At 33.9% G+C, this 25,636-nt stretch overlaps 1 protein-coding gene across 4 annotated transcripts in view; it reads left to right on the plus strand.

Moving 5' to 3' along the window:
* Nucleotides 1–25,636, plus strand: part of ASCC3 (activating signal cointegrator 1 complex subunit 3) — a 415,044-nt gene that overhangs the window by 177,011 nt on the left and 212,397 nt on the right. For all 4 annotated transcript variants that reach the window (XR_005217810.1, XM_037842529.1, XM_037842528.1 and 1 more), the window contains exon 11: nucleotides 21,589–21,753. Coding sequence is in view for 3 of the 4 variants with exons in the window: in XM_037842529.1 (XP_037698457.1) it covers nucleotides 21,589–21,753 (165 nt within the window). In the remaining variant the exon portion in view is untranslated. The remainder of the gene's footprint in view (nucleotides 1–21,588; nucleotides 21,754–25,636) is intronic.

Here is a 25,636-nt window from a genome sequence, read left to right on the forward strand (position 1 = left end):
TAATTAACTGAACTCCCCAAATAAATAGCATTTATTCTGCCATTTGTCATTTGGTTTTTATATGTCATACCTTTTTTTTTCTTTCTCCTTTCCTTTATTGTGATCTCCTCTTCTGTATAGTTGATCTTTTGTGATCATCTAATTAATGTTTCTGTATATTTTTTTTAAACTTTCTTAGTGGTTACCCTGGGGTTTATATTACATCTATAATATATCAGTTTAGAAAGATGCCAACTTAGCTTCAGTAGCATATATATTCTCTGTTCCTATATCTCTGTTCTCTGTTTCTGTTGTTTATGTTGTTTTTTTCCCACTTTACCTTTTTATATTTTGCACATCCACTTTCAGGAAATACGTCTTTTTCTTATTCAGTTGTACTGATTCTTATATGAATTAAAGAGTAGAGTAGTATATGAGGATACAATACTATTGGGTTTTGCATTACCCTTTTAGTTAGCCTTACTAATGATCTTTATTTCTTCACACTATTCCATGCCACTCTCTCCTGTCTTTTCGTTTCAACCTTCAGGACTCCCTTTAGTAATGCTTGTAGGGCAGGCCTCTGACAGTTGATGAACTCTCTCAGTTTCTGTTTATCTGTGAATATTTTAAACTCTCCCTCATTTTTTTTAATTAAATTCAGCTTTATTGAGATATATTCACATACCATACAATCATCCATGGTGTACAACCAGCTGTTCATAGTACCATCATATAGTTGTGCATTCGTCACCCCAATCTATTTTTTAACGCTTTCCTTACACCATAAAGAATAAGAATAAAAAATAAAAAAAGAACGCCCAAATCATCCCCCCATCCCATCCTATTTTTCACTTAGTTTTTGTCCCCATTTTTCTACTCATCCATCCATATACTGGATAAAGGGAGTGCAATCCACAAGGTTTCCACAATCACACTGTCACCCCTTGTAAGCTACATTGTTATACAGTCATCTTCAAGAGTCAAGGCTACTGGGTTGATGTTTGGTAGTTTCAGGTATTTACTTCTAGCTATTCCAATACTTTAAAACCTAAAAAGGGTTATTTGTATAGTGTGTAAGAATGTCCACCCTTGACTCAATTTGAAATCTCTCAGCCAGTGAAACTTTATTTAATTTCATTTTGCATCCCCCTTTTGGTGAAGATGTTCTCAATCCCATGATGCCGGGTCCAGACTCATCTCCAGGAGTCATATCCTGCATTGCCAGGGAGATTTTCACCCCTGGGAGTCAGGTCCCACATAGGGGGAAGGGCAGTGAAAAACTCTCCCTCATTTTTGAAGGACAGTTCTGCAGAATAAAGCATTTTTGGCTAGCAATTTTTCTCTTTCAATACCTTAAATATACTGTACTACTGCCTCTTGTCTCCATGGTTTCTGATGAGAAATCCACACTTAGTCTCATTAAGGGTTCTTTGTAGTGATGAAACACTTTTCCCTTGCTGTTTCCAGAATTCTCTCTTTATCTTTGGCATTTGACATTCTAATTAGTATGTGTCTTGGAGTAGGTCTATTAGGATTTATTCCGTTTAGAGTACAAGTGCTTCTTCAACATGTATGTTCATGTCTTTCATAAGAATTCGAAAGTTTTCGGCCCCTTTTCCCTTCTCTTCTCCTTCTGGGACACCCTAGGCACATGTGGTTGTGTGCTTCGTGCTGTCACTCAAATCCCTGAGACACTGCTCAATTTTTTTTTCAATCCTTTTTTTCCTTTTTTTCTTCTTCTTTTCTTTCCTTTTTTATTCCCAGCACTTATTACTGAGATATGTTCACATACCATACATTCCATCCAAAGTGTACAATCATTGGTTCACAGTATCATCACATGGTTTTGCATTCCTCACCATACTCAATTTTAGAACTTTTTCATTACTCAAAAATAATATCTCGTACCCCTTGTCCCCCCATTATTGATCAGTAGTGTTGGTGTAGTACATTTGTTACTGTTGATCAAAGAATATTAAAACATTGCTGTTAATTATAGTCCATAATACAGTAGATTCATTTTGTCCCATATGCCACTCTATTATTTACTCCTTGTAATAGTGACATTTGTTCTAGTTCATGAAAGAACATTTTTATATTTATACTATTAATCACAGTCATTGTCCACCACAAGATTCATTGTATTAGAGAGTCCCTTATATTATCTTCTAGGTTTCCTTCTAGTGACATACTCTATGCTAAATCTCCCCTTTCAACCACAATCACTCAGGTAATTAAGTGCTATTATTTACACTCACCATATTGTGCTACCATCACCTCTATCCATTTCCTAACATTTAAATTCAACCTAATTACAAATTCTACACACATTGAGTATCCACTCCCCATTCTATATCCACATTCTATTTCTTGGTAACCTATATTCTAGATTTTAATTCTGTGAGTATACTTATTATAATCTGCTCATATTAGTTAGATCATACAATATTTGTCATTTTACTTCTGACTTATTTCACTCAACATAATGTCCTCAGGGTTCATGCATGCTGTTGCATGCTTCAGGACTTCAGTCCTTCTTATTGCTGAGTAATAGTCCTTCGTATGTATATATTACGTTTTTTTTAACAGTTCATCAGTTGATGGACACTTGGGTTGTTTGCATCTTTTGGCAATTGTGAGCATTGCCACTGTGAGCATTGGTTTACAAATGTCTGTTCATGTCCCTCATTTCTTCTGGTATATACCTAGTAATGGAATTGCAGGATCATATGGCAATTCTATTCTTAGCTTCCTGAGGATTCAGCAAACTGCCTTTCAAAATGGCTGCATCATTCTACATTCCACCTGCAGTGAATAAACGATCCTGTTTCTCCATCTCCTCTCCAACACTTGTTTTCTGTTTCATTTTTGATAATGGCCATTCTGGTAGGTGTGAAATGATATCTCATTGTGGTTTTAATTTGCATTTCCCTGATAGCTAGTGATGTTGAGCATCTTTTCATGTGCTTTTCAGCCATTTGTACTTCCTCTTTGGAAAAAATGATATTCCAGTCTTTTGCCCATCTTTTAAATTGAGTTGCTTGTCTTTTTACTGTTGAGTTGTAGGATTTCTTTATATACTCTCCATATTAAAACCTTATCAGATATGTGGTTTCCAAATATTTTATACCATTGAGTAGGCTGCATTTTTACCCTTTTAAGAAAGTCCTTTGAAGCACAGAAGTATTCAGTTTTGAGGAGGTCCCATTTATCTGTTACTTTTGTTGCCTGTGCTTTGGGTGTAAAATCTAAGAAACCATTGCCTACCGCAAGATCTTTAAGATGCTTCCCTACATTTTCTTCTAGGTGTTTTATGGTCCTGGTTCTTCTATTTAGTTCTTTGATCCATTTTGAGTTAATTTTTGTATAAGGTGTGAGATAAGGGTCTTTCATTCTTTTGGATATGGCTATCCAGTTCTTGCATCACCATTTGTTGTAGAGATTCTTCTGTCCCAGTTGAGTGGACTTGACTATCTTGTCGAAAACCAGTTGAGCATAAAAGTGCAGGTTTGTTTCTGAGCTATCAGTATGGTTCCATTGATGAGTTTGTCTGTCTTTTTGCCAGTACTGTGTTGTTTTTACCATTGTAGCTTTGTAATACTCTTTAAAGTAAGGCAGAGTGAGTCCCCCAACTTCATTCTTCTTTTTCAAGGTGATTTTGGCTCTTTGGTGCCTCTTACCCTTCCAGATGAATTTGATGATTGCCTTTTCCATTTCTTCACAGTAGGCCATTGGAATTTTGATTGGGATTGTGTTGAGTCTGTAAGTCACTTTGCGTAGAATTTACATCTTAACAATATTTAGTCTTCTAATCCATGACCATCAAATATCCTTCCATTTATATAGGCTTTCTTTGATTTCTTTTAGGAATATTCTGTCATTTTCTGAATACAGTCCTTTGTCCTTGGTTAAATTTATTCCTAGATATTTGATTCTTTATTTTCTATTATAAATGGAGTTTTTTTTTCTTGATTTCCTCTTGAGGGTACTCATTATTAGTGTATAGAAACACAACTGATATTTCCATGTTGATCTTTTATTCCACCACTTTGCTGAACATGTTTATCAGCTCTAGTAGCTTTGTCATAGATTTTTCAGAAGTTTCTAAGTATGTGAGCATGTCACTCACAGATAGTGAAAGATTTACTTCTTTCTTTCCTGTTTGGATGCCTCATTTCTTTTTCTTGACTCATTGTTCTAGCTAGGACTTCTAGCACGGTGTTGAGTAAGAGTGTTGTGTTCCTAAACTTAAAGGGAGAGCTTTCTGTCTTCCACTATTGAATATGATGTTAGCTGTGGGTTTTTCTTATACGCCCTTTATCATATTGAGGAAGTTTCCTTCTATTTCTTTCACTGAAAATGTTTTTATCAAGAAAGGTGCTGGATTTTGTCAAAGACCTTTTCTGCATCAATTGAGATGATTGTGTGGTTTTTCCTTTTCAATTTGTTAATGTGGTGTATTACTTTAATTGACTTTTTTGTGTTGAACTATCCTTGCATACCTAGAATAAAACCCACTTAGTCATAGGCTTAATGTGCTGTTGTATTCAATTTGCATATATCCCATGCAAACATTAACCAAAAAGATTCTCTCCCTCACCCACTGCCCCGTTTTACTTACACTTTTCAGTTCTGGAACCTGTTCTGTCTTTCAGCAGTTCAGTTTAATACCCCCCTGCTTTTATTTCTCCTCCCTGTGAAGCATTCATTCCTCTAGTTTCTTCCCTGTTAAAGTATCCCCCTCCCTGGTGTCAACCCAGAAAGGTAGGTAACTTCAGCAGTGTCCATCCATTTTACCTTTCGATGGTCCAGCTGACTGAAACTGAATTCGCCACAGCAGTTCTTCCAGGCTTTCTATGGCAGTCTCCCATCCCACAGCCCATCCTGAGGGCCCTTTTTTATGGAACTTCTCAGTGGCTCCTGATCTGCTGTGGGTCTCTGCAGACTTAGATTCCTGTGCCTGGATATACCTGGAGTTCTAACTCGCTGCTATCATTCAGTCTACAGTCTCTGTCCATGGTGAGAGGGACCCAGGGCCATGCTGCCTCTGTGTGGCTCCTGAGCCTCTCAGGACTGAGTGAGGGGGAAGGGAGATGGGAACTGATGGGTCCGAGATGGACTTCTATCTCAGATTCTTTTTGTTTCTTCGATTCAGTGTTTATAGAGTCCTTCTCCAGTGTCCACTGTCCTCCAGAGTTCAAAGCAAGTGGAATTTGTCCTTTTATTTGCTAAATCTCTGGGGAAGGTTTTTCAAGGGATGTTTATATTGCCATATTGATGACATCTCTGCTTGAGTATATTTTGATTAAACATTCATTATATGTCAGATAAAATTTAATAATAAGGATTTATTATAAACTAAAGGAAAAGACATTCTGTATCATGTTTTCTAGCATATATATATTTATGAATGCTTAGATTTATAGTTGTTAACAAATTATATCTGTAGAAATAAAGATTTTAGAAAATACAAACTAATCTATAGTGACCAAAAGTCATTCAATGATTTCTGAGGATGGAAGCTCGGAGAGGAGCAGGAGGGATCCGTTACAGCGGGGCACAGGGGAACTCTGAGGGGTGAGAGGTGTGTTCATTCTTTTCATTATGGCACTGATTTCAAAGAGGTGTGCATCTGTCAGAACCTGTCAGATTGTACACTCTACATATGTGTATGTCAGTTATACTTCAATAAAGAAGTTAATTTTTTAAAGGAAAAAAAAAAAGAAAGAAAGATTTGATTCAGTGTTAATATTCTTGCCCATTCTTCTTTCTTACTTTGGAGGAAATTGACATGTAAGAGTTCAGCTCTTGCCTTTTGGGACATAGGGATGTGAAAAGCTGGCCTGTTCTGGTTAGAAATGCCTGGGGATGGTGGTGAAGGTAATATAAATCTGTGAGTTCTGCTCTTCCAGAAAAAATGAGAATCCATGACACTTAGTTGAGATCCAGGAAGAGCCATTAAGATCATATCTTTGGTCAGCAACATTCATCCCAAGGGAAATAACATCCAGATCCTGAGAGAATTATTCCTCTCGTAGTGGGGATGCAAGGGCCTTTTTGTCCAGGACCCAGTAAATGGGCCTCTTTCCTTTTATAAGTAGTCAGCTTTTTCAATTTGATAAATGCACATGAATAGATTAGGAAGGAGGGCATTCTTCTGGCTGATGCACCAAACCCCATATGCAACGATGAGTTTAAAAAATCTTTATAAATGTAAATTTGCATATAGTAGAATATAAGTTGTAGAAATCCTACTATTAAATGTATAAATACTTTGTTGAATTTTCTTATTAGGCAAGAATATTTCCACCAATATTTTGTGGTGTATAATTATTACCTCCCCACCCTAACCCCAAGTATTCATTCATCAACAGTTACTGAACATCTGCCATGTGCCAGACCATTTCTAGGCATTGTGGATACAGCAGCCAACAAGAAAGACGTTCACCCTACCTTTGCTGTGGCTGTCGTCTGTCTATTGGGGGAAACATAAGTAAGAAGCAATAGAATATAATAAATGCTGAGATAGCAAATATTGGCATAGGAATACCACAAAAGCATTTGAAAGGAAACTATTACCAAATTATTGGGGTTTAAGAAAAGCCTCCTAAACATTTAAGCTCAGGAGCTCAAGGATATAGAGAAATATATGTATATGAGGTTTTGTCTTGATAAAAATTGCATCATACTCTACATTATGTATATATATGGTTTAATACATTGCCCTTTTCATGTAATGCCAGTATGCATAGAGGTATCTTACTGCCTTCAAAAAACATCATGAATGTCCATCTGTGTCTGTGTGCTTTTTTCTAGGATAGAACTCTTAAAGTGAGATTTCCTTCCCTAGGATTTGTTCATTTAAAATTTTGATAGATCGTGCTAAATTACCATCCAAAATGGTTCCACAAATTTATAAGTTCATGTAAATTGATAACATAAACACTAAATACAAAAATAGACCCTTCTCACAAGGGGAAGATACGAAATTTCAAAAAATGTTACTCATCACTAAGACTCAGAATTAAAAAGGATTCCTTAGTAGCACCTTCCCCCACTTAACATATAAAACTTCACTTGTTTTATACTGACTTTAGGTGGTTTAAATATAGAGCTTCCATGTCGTGCTCTGTGATTTTTTCTGAAGAACTAAGATGGAGATGATGGTTCTCATATAAAATCAATGTTTTCTAAGAAATAAGGCTATATTAGTAACTAAGAGAAATAAAAGATGATATTGTGTATTACATCATTTTCTAGCATCAACTAATTTGTCACAGTAGGTCAATTTGTACTGTTACCTAGTGGTATGTTTTACAGTTGTCATCCTGTTACTGTTTGGGGAAGCCACGTTGTTGGGAATTTTATTCTTTCCCAGATGTGGTACTTCTTTGTTTTATTGGAGCGCTCATCCTATTATTGATTGGTACATTAATAGTAGTAGTAGTAGCAGTAGTAGTAAGAATACTAGTTATCATAGCAAAAATTTATATACATTTATTATGTGCCTGGTACTATTCAATCTTTTTCATGGGTTAATTCACTGAATCCTCACAGCAATCCTAAGAAGTAGATTCTGTTATTATTCACATTTTGCAGATGAGGAAATAGAGGCAGGGAGGGTTTAATTAAGTTGTCCAAGGTCACACCTCTCGCAGATAGTGTAGTGGGTACTCAGATCATTCAGTCTGAGTCTGTAGTTCATATTATAATAACTATAGCATATTGCTATAGATGATAACTATAGCATATTGCTGTAGATGATAAAATTAACACCAAGTTCTCTGCTTGAGTGTCTGGGTTGAAATGTCTGAAATATTCATATCCTGTTAAAAACTCTGTTCTAATCAATTAGTTTTAAAGAAGATAATAGAAATAATTAGTGTCTAGTCTTCAGTCAGTGGTTTTTAAGTTGTGCTTTAAGTAATGAGAGCCTGCTTCATAATTACCACTTGGTAGTAGCAATCCCTCACCCCCCACCTTAGAGTCTCTGTTTTACTTAATGATAAGTTATAAAAGTGTCCTTCCCTCACCCTTTTACCTCCTATAAGAGATTAAAAAGGTGGGGAATCATTACTCTGGGTATATTAATTTGTGTCAAATTGGATAAGTCCTTTTGACACATCATTGTAGTTCGTATAAGACCCACTATCATTAGAGTGCAGTGTACTTGTGTCCTATTTGTGTCAATATTTTGAAGACTTAAGCATATAAATACAATTTTTAATTTTTCTTTTTTTAGAAGGATATGCAGTGAACTTACTATAGGGGAGAAGAAAAAGAGCAGAGGGGATAAGAGAAGGTTCACTTTACATCTTTCCATGTGATGTGGATGTTTTACATACTCATACTTTTTTAAACTATACTTAACACACACTTGCTTTCGAGCAATTATGTTTTAACGTTGTTTCTTCTGATTTTATCTAAAGGAGCTACAAATAATTGCCACATGAGATTGCTACTGTGTTTTTTCTGAAAGTGTTCTTGCAGATGTCTGTTGTGTCACTGGGTCTCTAGAATAATAGTATGCTATTGAAGAAACTGCTCTTAACATTTGATGCTAGAATAACACTTTTAATTGGGGATTTGTTTTGTCTCTGTTTTGAGCCATGTGCCAGTTTTTCTTCTTCACTTAGGTGTCAAGAAGCTTCTCTAAAAGCCAATGTTTAAAGTTAATTGCAGATAATATATTGGGTAATTCTTTTAGTATATTTGCTTTTTTCTTCTTTATCATTTCCCCAAGTCCTATTTTTAGTACATGTGAGTTTTTTTTTTTTTTTTTAAACCACTTCAAAACCAAATAACAATTAATTGTTGTTTGGTCTTTTTTTCCTGTGCTTTACATTTGATACTTTGTAGGGAATGGAAGGGAATGGAGGAGCAAAAGCTGAGAATGCATAATTTCACTCATAGTTCTGCACCATAGTTGTTGCTGGTGTTATTTAGATCCTGGGAGTATGGACAGAAGTAGTGGCTGCCACTTGAGCTGAGATACCTGCCCTTGCATAGGTGACCCTGACACTTCATAACGTGTAGTGGAGAGTTGGGGCCATATTTCATCTCTGCCTTGCTGTGTTTTCTCAAAATATGTGCTTCTAAATTTCTTGCCTCTGTTAACTTTGTATTTCTAACCATAGACATATGTCTGAGAATATTGACTCAGTCAGTCAGTCACAGATTTCTACTGGGAAGTTCTCCTTTAGGAAACTATATATTGTGATTAAATGGTTCACATACCTGGTTTTGTTCTTTTTCTCATTAAAGTAGAAAACATTCAAATAATAGAAGTAAGTAAAAAATAAGCAACTACAAGCACATCTATTTCATTAATTGCAGTCATTTTCAGCAGTTTTTATCTTGCCATGATTTGTTGATAAAATTTTGGATGTCCCTCTTCTCTCTCTCCCCTTCCCAAAAGTGGATCCTCCAAAAAACTCTGTTTAGTTGTTCTTAAACAAGTACAATCTCTTAATATTGAATGTCTGGAGTTAGTTTGAAGAGATGAGATTAGTACTCCTTTGAATCATTTCTGCTAAAAGCTGCTGAATAAATTTTTTTTATATTACATTTGTGATTTTAGTAGTTTGGCATTGTAAGATGGTATTTTATTCTAACAACATATATACAGCTCACAAGTTCCCATTTTAACCACATTCAAGTGTACAAGTCAGTGGTATTAATTACATTCACAATATCATACTACCATCACCAACATCCGTCACCCCAACTTTTTCATCATCTCAAACAGAAACTGTGCACCTATTAAACAATAGTACCCCTTCCCCACCCTTTGCCCCTGGTAACCTCTATAATATTAACATTCTTAAGTGTTTTAATCTGGTAAGAGATTAATCTTCAAACTTGACTTAGCAGATGTGGCAGGGGGTGGTGGTGCCTAGATATATTTTCAAAGTTCTGTGAGAGATTTTTATGTTTTTGTTTGTTTTCAAAGGATGCATGCGTTAGTTAGATTTGAAAAACACTATGACAAACCAAGGAACTCTGTTCTCTGTAAGTCATATTCCAGTCGTACAGAATAGAGCTCACCACAGGACAGGTTGCTATTACGAATTAGTTCCATGTCAAGAACCTGTCTTTATGAATGAGGACAGGAAGAATCATAAATCATGTCAGACCCGTGCTCTTGAAGACTTTAATGGAATGAAATCCTGGAGTTTTGGAGGTAAGCAGTTAGAATGATGCGAGTAAGATCTTTATGGTTCATACCAGCAGAAATATTTTTAAATGCTGTATTTTTTTTCTGTTGTGTGTAATTAGTTAAGTCTCAAGATAACCAAGCACTGTGTCCTTTACAAGGCTTTGCTGATGAGGCTAGACTTAAGTATGTATTTTCTGTGATTATTGCAAAGTGTTTTTAATCAACAAAAAGAACTGCAAAGAGAATTTTACTCCACCTATAAACACATGCAGTCTGGAAGCCTAGAAAGTATTTTCTTAAATGCTCAGTTTTGAATTATAAATTGTAGGGATTTTCTCCCTGTTCCCAGCACTCCATAATCTATATTCCTTCAAAAATTTTAGATATAAATATTGAATTATATTTTGTTTCTTTATTTAGTGAATATTTCTTAGAAATTTTAGCTAAATAGTGTGATAGAGGCTTTTTTTTCTAATCTGAAAACACCAAGGTACATTTCAGATGACATTCTGTGATTCATCTTGATCACATCTGCACTTTTCAACAAACAATATGCATTAAGAATACTTTTGTACTTGAAGATTTCCCAATTAATTTTTATATTCTCATTCTATAATTGAAAGCTGTTATCCTTGACATAAATTTAACTAGATCATGCTTTAGAGTACCTTGTGCTTTACATGTATGATTGTGTACTCATGCATATGAATTGATGGGAGAGGAGGAAACATAAAAATTACAGAAAGGAAGTAGTTGGAAGTAACTGATTTATTGTAGTGTCCCAAGGGGCAAACATAATCTGCAAGCTGTCAGATTCCATTATGGAGGTTGTGCCATCAATCAGAGCTGACATTTGTATATCAGAGGTTAGTTTAACGGTAATTATATGTATGCTTATGGAATCTAAATTGTGTGACATTTTATTAATCTTTAAATTAAAACATCTATATAATTTATAAACTTATTGGTTGACTAGGTATGTGATTACATAAGGTAGACTTCTTAGATACTGTGAGCTATTGCCTCATCTACAACTATAGTGTTGAGTGTGATTTGTAACAATTCCAGACTGTTCTCACCACAGAAGACATACTAAGCAAACATTCTTGAGTATTTCTCTTCAGCTTAATTAATAGATCCCTAACATTTCTGGTTAACATTGATATATCATCAATTATAAGGAATATTTATAAAATTTATTTGAGAGTGCTTTTTACTTTCTTAATGGAACATGAAGTAATGGCATAGCTTACAATCAGTGGCTCCTGAAATTCGATGAACTATAGTAAAATACTTTTGAATTTTAATAACTATATTTTGATATTTTACCATCCTGATTTTTTAAAACTATTAAAGTAATTAATTTTATACTTTTTTTTCCAATTTTCTGCAGATCTACCAATATTCCGTACTGCCCTATTACTGCCTATTTTGATATAAGTAGAAAGAATTTCTTTTTTTTTAATAATTCAATTTTAGTGAGATGTATTCACATACCATACAGTCACACAAAGCATACAATCAGTTGTTCACAGTACCACCATATAGTTGTGTATCCATCACCAAAATTAAGTTTTTAACATTTTCATTCCCACACACACAAAAGTAATAAGAATAAAAATTAAAGTGAAAAAGAACAATTAAAGTAAAAAAGAACACTGGGTACTTTTTTTTTTTTTTTGCCCCCATTTTTCTGCTCATCCATCCATACACTAGACAAAGGGGATTGTGATCCACATGGCTTTCCCAATCACATTGTCACCCCTCATAAGCTACATTGTTATACGATCATCTTCAAGATTCAAGGGTCCTGGGTTGTAGTTTGATAGTTTCAGGTATTTACCGCTAGCTGTTCCAGTTCATTAGAACCTAAAAAGGCGTAAGAGTGCCCACCAGAGTGACCTCTTGGCTCCTTTTGGAATCTCTCAGCCACTGAAACTTATTTCATTTCATTTCACATCCCCTTTTTGGTCAAGAAGATATTCTCCATCCTACGATGCTGGGTCCAGATTCCTCCCCATGAGTCGTATTCCAAAGAATTTCACAATAAATTTTATAAAGGCAGGAAAGTATACTCTTATTTTTAAAATTTAGTACAATTCGTTTTGGTTTAACATTTTAAATCTAATGTCTCAAGGAAATAAACTGCTCCAATTGTTTGCATTTCTGTTGGGTATATAATTTGCTAGGTCACAGGGCATGTGCATGTTCAGCTTTAGTAGATATTACTAAGTAGTTTTTTTTTAAGTGGTTATATCATTGTATATTGATTTTTCAGAATAGAGAAGAATGCCAACATTCAATATGATAATCAATATGACTTACATAACTTTGCAATAGATGCAGCAGGATTAAATATGCAACAGGCTCTTTCAGGCATTAAAACATTTCTTTGTGACTTGGACTAGATATGTATTGCTGATAGTAAAATAATTCTAGGACAGTGTTTTTCTGTAAAATGAGTAATTTATTGAAATCAGAAGGTTTTATGGACTGGGATGCTAACAATGGCTATCTTCTTCGCTACAGAAAATTAGAAAGATTTTCCAGCACAGATTCAGTTTGTTGGACTTGGAGGAGTTTGTTCAAGAGGTTTAAAATTTTTCCACAAAATGCCCAGAATTACTCCTCTATACATACACACATTCTCTCTACCTACCTACCTCTCTATTCTTCTCCCTCTCTCCCATCCACTTTTCCCTCCCAAACTCTTTTATTCTAAAATAATGTCTGTTGTTTTGATTGACTGATATTTTGCTCTTGGCTTTCTAAGTACCAGTCTTTGGGTAAGGTTGTTCAGAAATCTCATAATTGTGGCATCAGCCAGACCTAATTTGTCTTTCTAATGATAAAGACACCATGAGTGGCTTTGTCAAAAGTCTTACTGAAAACCACATATACTGTGTCTAGTGTTTCCATTCAACTTCTAGTTGAGTCCATCTCGAAAATAAGATTAAATTGACATTAGTCTTCCTTTTGCCTTCATGTTACTAGCTAGGGTCCTTCCTAAATGGTTGAACACCCAGATAAATGTATGACTTCAAGCATTATTTTTTTTCTTCTCTCTCTCTTTGTTGTTTATATAGGGCTTGGTCTTTTGGGCAGTGTAAATGCAAAGAGACTTTGATGGTATACCTAACTCTCCCATTTGGTTGAAGGATCTTGAGAAAGTCATCTTTTTGAGTTTTTCAATAAAAGGAGGTTTTTGGACTATACCTGAAAGGTCCATTCCTTCCCTTGAAATTCAGTCCTTTTCTGTTTGTATGTTCATAGCAGCCAAGTGTTATAGACAGTAATTAACTGGGAAAAAACTTTAATTCATAGAATTTTATGCCTCTGAAATGATGGGAATATGTATGAAAAATTTGAAAAGACATGGAACAGATTTTTTTTTTCTTTTATGGGGGCAACAGGAAGACCATTAAGGAAATAATGAGGATTGTGTAGTCTGAATCTTAAGTGATTTTTTTTTTTTCTATTTCTGTTAAAAGATTTCAAATATATTGAACTTTCTTGTTTTGCTTTTGGTGCATAAAGGGAGCCCTGGTTGAGGGGAAGATTGAAACATGGACAGGAAATTGGTCTAAATTTAGAAGTTGCTGTCTTTTTTTTTTTTTAAGATATTTCTAATCAATAGGTTGAAGAACATGGACTTACATGTAAAATTCTGAATTTGATCCCTGTCCTCAAGATGTTTGTAATCTACATAAAAACACTTATTTACACACGTCATCAGATAAGAGGTATATGAGCAATGAATATTAGAAGCACAAATAACATACTTGCTTATTCTTTTCTCCCTGCCTTGAATATCCTTCTTTGTTCCTTTGTCAGGTTCTTATTCACCCTTCCATTGTTCAATTCAGGTATCCTCCTCCTGTCATTTAAGTTTTGTTTTTAATAATCTTATTTATTGAAGTAAAATATACATGCGAAAATAGTAAGTGAACCACTCAGTGAGTTTTCTTATAGTGAACATCCCATGTAACCACCACCCAGATTAAGATACACGATATTACCAGTACCTCCAAATCTCTCCTCATGTCCTTCCCAGTCACTACCCACTTCTTACTCCCCAAAGGTAATTACTTTCCTACCTTCTAACACCCTGCATTAGTTTCACCTGTTTTAGAATGTTATATGAATGGAATCACACTATGTGCCTGGATTCCTTCACTTAACATTAACATTCTAAGATTTTTCCATGTTGTATTTAGCAGTGGTTTGCTCATTTTCATTGTTGTACAGAATTTCATTGTATAAATATATTACAATTTATATATCCATGTTTTTGTTGTTGTTGGATGTTTAGCTTGTTTACGGTTTTGTAATATTATAAGTAATACAGTTATGAACTTTCTTATACTGCCTTAGGGTACATATATGTTTGCATTTCTGTTGGGTATATAATTTGCTAGGTCACAGGGCATGTGTATGTTCAGCTTTAGTAGATATTACCAAGTAGTTTTTTTTTTAAGTGGTTATATCATTGTATATTCCCCTCATTGATTTATGAGAATTCCAATTGTTCCCCATCCTCTCCCAACACTTGATTCTTTTGGACTTTCATTTCAACCTTTTTGGTGGTTGTATAATGTTATCACTTTTCTCTCTCTCTCCCTCCCTCCCTCTGTCCCTTCTTTCCTTCCTTCCTTCCTTCCTTCCTTCCTTCCTTCCTCTCTCTCCCCCTTCCCCCCCATTCTTGGTATTTTTTTTGGAAACATGAAAAATATATTCATGATTTTCAATTAATTTTTTGTCTCATGGGTTTACTTGTTATTACATACTATAGGATGGTTGTATATCATTATAATAGCATTTGTGCACACAACTTACTGTGTATTCTCAAACTCACATATTGCATTGTAAAATTTATATATATGTACATGATTTGTTTGTCACTTTTAATCCATATGGAGAGAATAGAGTGTTGTAATTGCAGGTGTGTATCTTTAGGGCAGAAAAATGTGTTTTCAGATTCCTCTTGAATTCAGAAAAATCAGAGGACCCGTCTCCTCATGTAGTTTTACACAGTTCAGATTCCTAGAGTTGAGAAGGATCACTTATAGATTTTATCTTAATAACAGTTGATTGAAGTTGTGAAATTGGTCAAAGAAGTGTTAACTATGACTCACAAAGGTGAGACTTCTCACCTGCCACAGCATTGGCAAAGGGTCATATCACATGGTGGTGTTCTAGAGCACTGGTTCTCAACCATGCTTGCACATTAGCCTCCCCTGGGCAGCTTTTAAAAATCCTGAGGCCCAGCCCACACCCCTGGTCAATTTATAATATCTAGGGGCAGGACCAACACATCAGGTTTTTCAAAGATCCCCAGATGATTCCAAAGTGCAGCTAGGGTTACTTCTCTGTAGAAATGAAAGAGCAATCTGATGACTTAGTGGTTAAGAAAGTGGCAATGGGGTGACTGGCTTAAACCAGTTCATACCAAGTGAGGCCAGAGTACCCAGGGATGTCACCCCTTAGACCAGGGCTCACCTGAATTTTGCAAAGTGTTTTCTTGGGTTATTTGTTTTCTTACTAGGGGACTTCTCGGAGCCTATAATAGTTTCTTTACATTGTTAATCTCCAAGGTGAGGCCATTTTACTTGAAGAAATTCTAGAAGAAATCCCTTATTTATGGACAGTTTGAATAAATATTTGCAATTCATATATTGGAAAAAGGCTGTGTTAGATGATTGCCTCTTTAGTGCTTTCATTTCTTAAAGCAAACAAAGGTAGTTGAAGTAAAAATTTTTTCAAGGAGTATTGATCATTGTATTGAAGATAGGTTTTTACCAAGTTGAGTTCTATTTTAAGGAAACGAGTTGGAGCTATTTCAGGTTGTTAGAGAACAGCCATTCAAGCATATCATTGTCCAATTCAACAAACGTTACATGGGCATTTGTTCCCAGCCAGGCTCTGGACTAGGCTCTGGGTATTAAAAGTGGGAAAAGACATAGTATCCCTGCTGTTGGAGAACTTACAGTCAAATAGAGGAGATAAAATGTGTTCTCCAATAAATAAAATATTAGGCAGTAATTCTGGTACCACACTAGCAAGAGTTATGGGAGGATAAAGGACAAAGGAATTTATTCTTGTTGAGGCAGTTTGAGAATTATTAATTGATGAGAATGTGACTATTTGATTTGGATTTTGAATGACAGGTTGAATTTTTATTGGTAAAGTTTTAAAGAGCCATATACTAGTAGTGGGAAAAATGTGAACGGAAGCATGTCAGTTGGAAAGTGGGGACTTATGTAAGGAATGTTGACAGGCCTAGAATGCATTTGAGAGTATAGGAGAAGACTGGAAAAATCTTGGAGATCAAATACACACTGAAGAGATTTTCAATAGGAGGTCTCTGAATGCTTTGAGCAAGGCTGTGACATATTAATTTTAGATTGGGAGATTTATTTTGCAGCAGCCAGTAGGATGCTTTGGTATGCGTGTGAAAAGCTCATCAGTAATAGTAGAAACAAGAGATATGAATATGAAAGACAGTTCAAAATGTTATCAGGACCTGAAAATGTGTATGTGGTGAGGGGTGGTGGGGTGGGTAGGAAATGAAGAAGAGAGAAGCTTAGAGTTAGGGTCCCTACCAGCCTAGGAAGGTTAGGAGAAAGTAGTTCATTTTATAGAAGGTATTTATAAATTTCAGCCTCAGCATTTTATATAAATAAATGAAAGAATAAATAGATAAAAACGTTTTTCACCTTAATTTTCTTAAACATTGGTGTTTGATTATGGTATTTTACATTAGGTTGGCAATCTAGTTATTTTGGTTTTAAGAGTTTTAAAAATTTCATTTGTATATAGAAGAGCATTTCTAAAAAATAAGGACCTCTGGAAAAAGTGTATCTACAATACCATTATCACACTCAAAAAATTTAACAATATTTTCTTAATATCATCTTACATCTTTGTTTCCCTAGGATCAAACAATGTATTTGACTGATTTGTCTCTTAGAGCTCTCATTTTTTTTTTTCACATTTTTTAAAATTGGAGTTCAATTTACAGAGTGAAATACACAGTTTAAGGATCTATTTCAGTGAGTTTTGACAAATGCACACATTTGTGTAATCCACACTCTTAACAAGAAAAAATTTATCCCTTCAGAATGATCCCTATTTACCCAGGTCTGTCCCTACTCCTGTAAACCACTATTTCCAAAGAATGGTTTCTTTCATCATTCTTTATCAAGCCACTCTGGTAACACTAATCACTATTTCATCCTTGTCTCTCCAATAAGAATTTGTAAAATCAAAATTATGCATAAAGTATAATGAAGAACAGTGTCATTTTCTCTTGCAAACTCAGAAAGCCTAGATCCATAGCTATGAAATCTGACATTGGAGCTGATTATCTGCCTGTAATTGCTAGCCGGTTGATACAATGACTGTTCTTTCAGACTCTTGAATCTTTGCATCCTCTGTTTCTGAAAGAGCATTAGATTAGTTCAGTCTAGTAATTATATGTGAAAATAAAACAACAAGAGGTAAAATGCGTACGGAATCCCATTCCTCTCAAATGGAATTCTGTTTGTCAGGAGGCTTTGTGATCTCTTTGGTATTTCTTAGCTGTGAATTTAAAGAACTCTATTTGTGACAAGTCTGTGAATACATGGATTCAGGCACAACATTATTCATTGAGTAAAGCATTAGCTCTCTGGTATATATCGATAAAGGGTTTGCTCTAGTGTCCAATTAGTAGATTATGCACATAATTATTAATTTCACCAAAGGAAAAGAATAGTTGAGCAGTCATGAAACAGTCTCATGGACAACTAACTATTATAGTTTTACTCTATTACGGATGTAAGGAAATGTTGAAGTGAATTATCACATGTACTGGTTCTGACAAACCTTAGATCCTTTGATTTTGAGGTCAAATTGATGAGCATTTTAAAATTGAATGTGCCATATCTTTTGCACAGTGATGGTATATAAGCATTTTAGCCATGCCATTTTTCCCAATGGACAGGCTAAAATTGGAACACTTTTGAGTAACAATTTTTATACTGCTGAGGAAATAAGGACATGGACAGAGAAATTTGACAGTAAAAATATTGACGGTTAACCCATGCCCTAATACAAGAGCAGATGGAAATGTCTTGCTTGAGTTCCAATTCATTAAGCAAATGTGACACTATTTTCTAGCCATTTTAGTTCAGGGAACTGAAGTGGTAAATAGTGATATAAATGAAGCACTCTCCACAATGCTGAAAGTGAAGTACAGAGAACACAATGCTAAAGATTTTTATGATTTGGTGATACAGCGTTCTGATATCTGAAAAATTTGATTTCATAACTTAATTTTTACCACATTATTACTCTGAAAGTTAATTATAAGTGCTGGCAAAGTACTCTAAATTATTGGTGAAGTAGGTAGCCATGCTTTGTATTTATTATAATTTGATATTGTATATATTCCTAACATTTATTAATAAGCTTGCTTCCTTACTTTATGCTTTAATATGAATATTATATATTTGCCTTTAATTTACAGTTTAGCAGAATTGCTGTGTTTCTTTTTTCTGAAAACAGATGGTCATGTTTTTCATGGACTTTTAATGACAATGATTGAGCCAAAAAAAAAGATAGACACTGTTTGAAAGTGTTGTTAGTAAGTGATCTTTGGGCATATTTATGATATAGCTTGGATCATTTTAAGTTTGTCATTATTCAAAGTAAAAGTTCTGTTTAAATTTATTGTAATATTATGAAAGGTGGTAATTAATGTACAGTGAATATTTCAATGCATTTTAGTTATCAAAATTCATCACATATCTGTTTATATTTAATTCCAGTAGCATAGCTTTTCTATAAATGTGATGTAATCTCAACCCTGCCATTTTAGCTTTAGCAAATTAGCTAAGTAATTTATCTTGGATTTCACATCTTATGTATGTGTTATCTATTTCATTATAGTTTGCTAATTAATATTCTGTAGAATTACAGCTGCTAAATTTTGGATTGACATAGTTCATTTTAAAATGATAGTGATGTCTGTAATGCAACAGTTCAGATTGATAAATTTGGAGTGTGCATTTAAGAATTTATTTATCTTTTGTTACTTTAAAAAATAAGATGATTATTGTTCCATGAATGATTTCAAAACAGACATGAGTATCATAAAAATGTTCAAAAAACAGTCTGACTCCCATCTCAATTATCTCTTCCAAAGCATAATTTAGAAGTTGATTCTCATCAGTCTCAACTGAGTATAATCTGATATACTGGCTAAGAGAAGCTTAGGTTTTGATTTGGTGTACCTTACATGTTATGAGAATTATCCAAATATGGGCTTATTTTCTAATGTGATGTTACTACAGTAGAAGGTATTATTAAATTTGTCATCTTTTTCTCTGTCACAATATACTTCTAGAAAATCCAAACAGTTCATTATGTAAAAGGCAAATAGATTTATAATCAGAGCTTCATGGCAAATGGTCTGCTTCTATGAAGTTTACATAAATAACCTGGGCCTAATACTCTCTTGTTCTGAATGCCTAGGTCGCCAGTGAGTGACAGCTTTGTTTGCTGTAATGTGCCAGTTCTGCTTTACTAGGTGTATTCCTTTCTTTTCTTTTCTTTACTAGAGAAGCTGTGGGTTAACAGAACAAACATGCATAAAATGCAGAATTCCCATATATCACTCTATTAATGATGCTTTGCATTGGTAGAACATTTGTTACAGTTGATGATAGCAGAGTTTTATAATTGTCATATTAACTGTATTTTATGGTTTAGCTTAGGGTTCACTGTTTGTATTGTGTAGTTCCATGGACTTTTTAGAATTTTTAGTCTGTTATGACATATACAATCTAACATTTCCACCTTTAATCATATATATACTTCAGCGCTGTTAATTATGTTTACAATGTTGTGCCACCATCACCACCATCTATTACCAAAACATTTCCGTCATTTAAAATAAGGACCCTGTATATTTTAAGTCTTAACTTCCCATTCCCTCTCCCCACCTCATTCCCTGGTAACTGATGTTCTAGATTCGGTCTCTGTTTGCTTATATTAATTGTTTCAAATCAGTGAGATCATACAATAATTGTCCTTTTATGTCTGGCTTGTCTCATGCAACATGATGTCTTCAAGGTTCATCTATATTTTCACATGTTTCAGGACATCATTCCTTTTTATGGCTGAACAATATTCCATTATATTGTATGTATATATCACATTTTATCTATGTTCATCAGTTGATGGGCACTTGGTTTGCTTCCATCTTTTGGCAGTTGTGAATAATACCACTGTGAACATTGGTGTGCAAATAATTGCTTTGTTGCCTAAGCAACAAAAGAAAAAGTAGATAAATGGGACCTCATCAAAATTAAAATCTTTTGCGTCTCAAAGGACTTTATAATGAAGGTAAAATGACAACCTACACAACGGGAGAAAATATTTTGGAAACCACATATCTGATAAAGATTTAATTTCCAGAACATATAAAGAAATCCTTCAATTTAACAGCAAAAAGACAAACAACCCAATTAAAAATTGAGCAAAAGACTTGAATAGACATCTCTCCAAAGAAGATATACAAATAGCAATAAAGCACATGAAAAGATGCTCGACATCAAGTAGGTATCAAGGAAATGCAAGTCTCAACTTCAGTGAGATTCCATTTTACACCATTAGAATGACTGCTATTATAAAAACAGACAAACAAAAAGTGTTGGAGAAGATATGGAGAAATAGGGATACTCATTCATTGCTGTTGGCAATGTAAAATGGTACAGCTACTATGGAAGACAGTTTGGTGGTTCCTTAGAAAACCAGGTATAAAACTAGCATATAACCCAGCAATCCCAGTACTCAGTATGTACCCAAAAGAATTGAAGCCTCTGCTTCCAACTTGAGCAGATATTTGTACACATTAAATGTATTAGCTTTTAATATAAAGCACTGCATATACCAGTTGATATCAAAGGGTAGTTTTTTAAAGTTATGTATCAATAATAAATTTTATCTTTTTTCCTCAATATTTGAATAGGTATAACATTGGCGACCATCCTAGAGTGGATTCTTGGTTTTTCTTTCATTTCCTTTTGATTCTTGTTTCTCTTCTTAGTACCTTTTCAAATAAAAGTCATTTTCAGTGTAAAGATAATGTACATTTTTTTAAATCACAAGAAGTTTTTGAAAAAAAATGCTTATTTAATCAACTTCACACTGAAATTCACTGACAAACTACCTGCAGTGAGGTTTAAATAACTGCTTAATATCAGGGCTAAAGAAAGGTTCTCTTGAAGTAACCATTGTCTATAGTGAATTAGATATCATTATGGAATATCTTGAAATGTGATTTGTATTCAGTCTGTATAGAGGTAGACACAATAATTTATTTTTGAACAACACAGCTGAAAATTTAAATAATATATGTGACTTTTTCCTTTCTTTAATTTTACTTTTTTATTTTCTTATAGATGCTTGTGACCACACCAGAAAAATGGGATGTAGTGACAAGAAAGAGTGTTGGAGATGTAGCTCTTTCCCAAATTGTAAAGCTCCTTATTCTTGATGAAGTTCATTTGCTGCATGAAGATCGAGGACCAGTATTAGAAAGCATAGTTGCACGTACTTTACGGCAGGTAAGAGGAAGTTATTTATAAGCTTATTTTAGATGGATGAGTAAGTTTTTAAACTTAGGATATGGTATTCAAAGGAGCTATTAATATTAAAAGTATTAAGTATTAAGGATTTTCAAAATATCCTTCCTTCCAGATCTTATGTTTATTGAAGTCTCTTTAAAATAAGCAAAATAAATAACAGGAAATCTTCAGTTCTAAACCAAAATTGCAAAGCTAAATCTAATATTGACTAAAAAGAATTAAAATACAACTTAGAAAAATATTATTGATTTAATCTACTTCTCTCCTCCCTGCACCCAATTCCCCACCCAAAATAAAAATCTGAACATTTTTTTCTGATATACTTTGTAAAATAGAATATGATTGCCTAATGTGCCTAATTTTTTAAGAGACATGTATGTGTTGCCTTTAGTTTATAATATGTAAATATATAATTTTGTTCATATATGTGTATTATTTGTATATACATATATACCACATAACATTATTATATATTTATGTATCATATTTTATTAATGTTTTATTTATATTTATATAATCTATATATAATATAGTATGTATTTTATACAGTACACATTTGTCATATATTTGTCTTTTTTGTTTCATTATATCATTTATCAGAATATAGTTATATATTTTTAAAATAGTCATATAAACATTTTTTTCAACTCAAGAAAACGGTCTCTCTTTCCATCCCATTAGACTTATTCCCCTATTGTCATTGTCTTAGATTGGGCTCATGGCATTTCTCACCCGGCCTAGAGCTTCCACCTCTAAAGTAATTTTTTCCTTTTCATTTCCTCCTTTTCCAATCTGTTCTTCTGTCTGTCAGAGTAATCCTTCAAAATGCAAACTAAATATAATGTAAAGAATATTTTAGTGCTTCTGCTCCATCAAAACTCAAAAGAAATTTCAGGTTAAGTCTTCTGAGTTCTACATTTGGCATGCTTCTTTTCTTAGTCCTCATCTTTCCCTTTCTATTGCCATTATCCTGATTCATACCTTCATCCTCTTTTTCTTAGGCTATTATGAAATTGTCCTAACTAGTCTCATTGCTTTCAACTTTTTTCTTAATTCCCCCTTCACAATGGCATCCCCAAAACATTACCAAATTTATAATTTCTCGCTATTATTCTCATAAACCTTTGATGACTTGCTGTTTGTTAAGAAAAATGTTCAACTGCCTTAGCAGGACATTAAAGGTTATTTGTCTTTTCCTTACTTCCCTTCAATGTGCCTTAGGGCATGCAATTGACCCTCTGTCACAGATGAAACTAATCTTAAGGCAGAGGGTGTTGGTTATGAAACTAAAAAGTTACAAATGTCAAATTATATAAAACTTTCTTCCTCTGTCAGTCCACACATCCATCTATTGAAAAACCTGTTCCTTCGAAAAATGCCCAATACCACTTGTTCCATGAGGGCTTCTTAGTTCCTCAATCAGAGTGAACTATACCTTTTCTGTGTTCCTTTTGCATACCCTTTGCATATTTTTAACGCTTATCACAATCCTCCTTATAATTTCACAAATTGCTGTAATAAATTATATCTTCATCTGTGGCCCTCAGTAGATTTTAATCTCCTTGACAGAAGGGTCTCTGTTATTATGCTTATATTTCCAGAGTACTAGTTCAGTGCTCATAACGATTTTTATAAAAAAGCAAAATTCCTATTTATTTTTTCATTGTGATTACCACATGTTCCCAGTAGATGGAAGTGTTTCACACAGCACTTCAACATTTGACACTGATATAAACACACCATAGGAATTTATTCTATGCAGTGTAGATCCTGTTTAGGATCAGGAGCAGCATGGTGGTATTAGGAACTAAAATCATAACACACTTGGCATGGTTGGAAAAAGTTTGCAAAAGATGAAAGTATAAGAATGCTTAAATCTATTGTTTTTTTATTTTTTTAAGTGTTTTCTAAAAGAAATTTTTCTATAAAGTAGTTCTAGGTTTACAGAAAAAATCATGCAGAAAGTACAGAATTCTTGGATATCTTCCCTCACACACACAGTTTTCCTTATCAGTAATTTGCATTGGGGTGGCACCTTACTTACAGTTGATGAAACAATATTATTATAACTCCAAATCTATTGTATTTAACAACATTGAATTAACATTGGTTCTCATCTCTACTAGGTTTACTTTCAGTGAGTAGGTAGCTATATGTATTTCATAGGGAAGATTTTACTTAGTCCTGAAAAGATGAGTGAGTAGCTCCACTGTTATCTTACTTATAGAGTTTGGAAATTGCAGGTGTTTTATGTTAATGCTTGTAAGCACATCTGGATCAGATAGTTTGCCTAACCATTTGGACTTTCTTGAAATATATGAGCAATGTATCAAAATACCCAAGGAGAAATCTAGCACTGGGAAACTGCCCACTTAGGTACAATAACTTGAATTATATCAGCATGATGCATGTGAGTTTTGACTAAAATTAGATGTAAATGAGAGGCGCATTAAAAATGAAATAATTAAAACATTTTGCCCACATGTCTTTCTGTGGATTTCCTTATTTACTTAGGATAGCGGGAAGGTAAGAATGATATAAAATTCCTAGATGAAAAAAATATGTATTCTGTAGCCTTTTGTAAAAGATTGAAAATCTTGGTACTTGTATTCTCTTATAAGGGAATTTAGTCTTAAGTTAATTAATTTGCCACATTCACACAACCTGTAAATTGTAACACACAACATGATTCCAGCTCGTGAAACATTAGAGGTTTTCACACTTTTTCTCAGGTATGGAAAAAGCTTTTTCAATCAGAATTTTACATGGAAGCCTACTATGTAACAATAAGAAAGCAGATTGGATATGGAAAAAGAGAGGAAAGGATATGGAAAGGATATTGTAGTAAATTGGGGTTGTAGAACACCACCCATATTCTACTCCATACCCATTCCCACAAGGAATGTCTGCTGAACCCTTTCAGGTGCGAATTATCCTAGATTGTATCATGCTGATCCTATAAATTATTCCCCTTAGCAACAGTTTGTGTCCTAATTTAAAATAGGAAGTTTGCATGGATTGAAATGGTACTTTCTTTTGGCAGATACTCACTTCCTGTTTTGCTAAGGTAGAGAATTTGAATTATATAATTAATATGGTAAAGTTGAGGCTCATATAGAAATGTATACCACACTAATAGAAAATTGTGTTCCTCTCCTGACTCCATGGTACATTTTGTCAATAAATAAATTGAGTAGAACATAGTCTGTACAGAATAAAATAGAATTTAGGCATAAATTCCATTAATTGAAACAAAACTACACACACACACACACGCACTATACTTCTGCATATGTCAAAATGAAAATCTAAGTTACTTTCCAACACTTGGAAAGTAACCAGTAAGTCTCTTGCCACATAGAGGTCAATCAGTGATCCAGGGAAGTAGGAAGGGAGGAAGAGAGACAGGAATAGAGGTAATATAAGTGTTAAAAAAATAAATTTTAAATGTTAGATAAATTTTAAACAATGTTTTTTAAAAAGAAAATAAATAAAATTGAAAAAATAAAAATAAATACAAAATAAGGGAACAGTGGAAGTAGTCCATATTTCTAAAATCTAATTTCTTTTTTAAAAAATAGAAAAACTTAGTAAAATATAGAAACTTCTAACAAAACCAGTCACAAATAAGTACAAAACCTGTGGATAAACAGAAATGATTAAGAACTTATTATAAAATGTATAGAAACAAAAAAAATAGGGATACTTTAAACTGTCATCAGTGAGTTAACCACAAACAGAAGACCTGAAAACATAATTGAGGGAGAATTGGATACTGTTGACTGCTCATTAACAGTAAAATGTGTAAATTCCCTGTCACGGTAGATCTCTCAGGATCTGGTTTTTGTTTCATTTCTAACCA

Source organism: Choloepus didactylus, chromosome 7 (assembly GCF_015220235.1).
Source record: "Choloepus didactylus isolate mChoDid1 chromosome 7, mChoDid1.pri, whole genome shotgun sequence".
Taxonomy (NCBI): domain Eukaryota; kingdom Metazoa; phylum Chordata; class Mammalia; order Pilosa; family Megalonychidae; genus Choloepus; species Choloepus didactylus.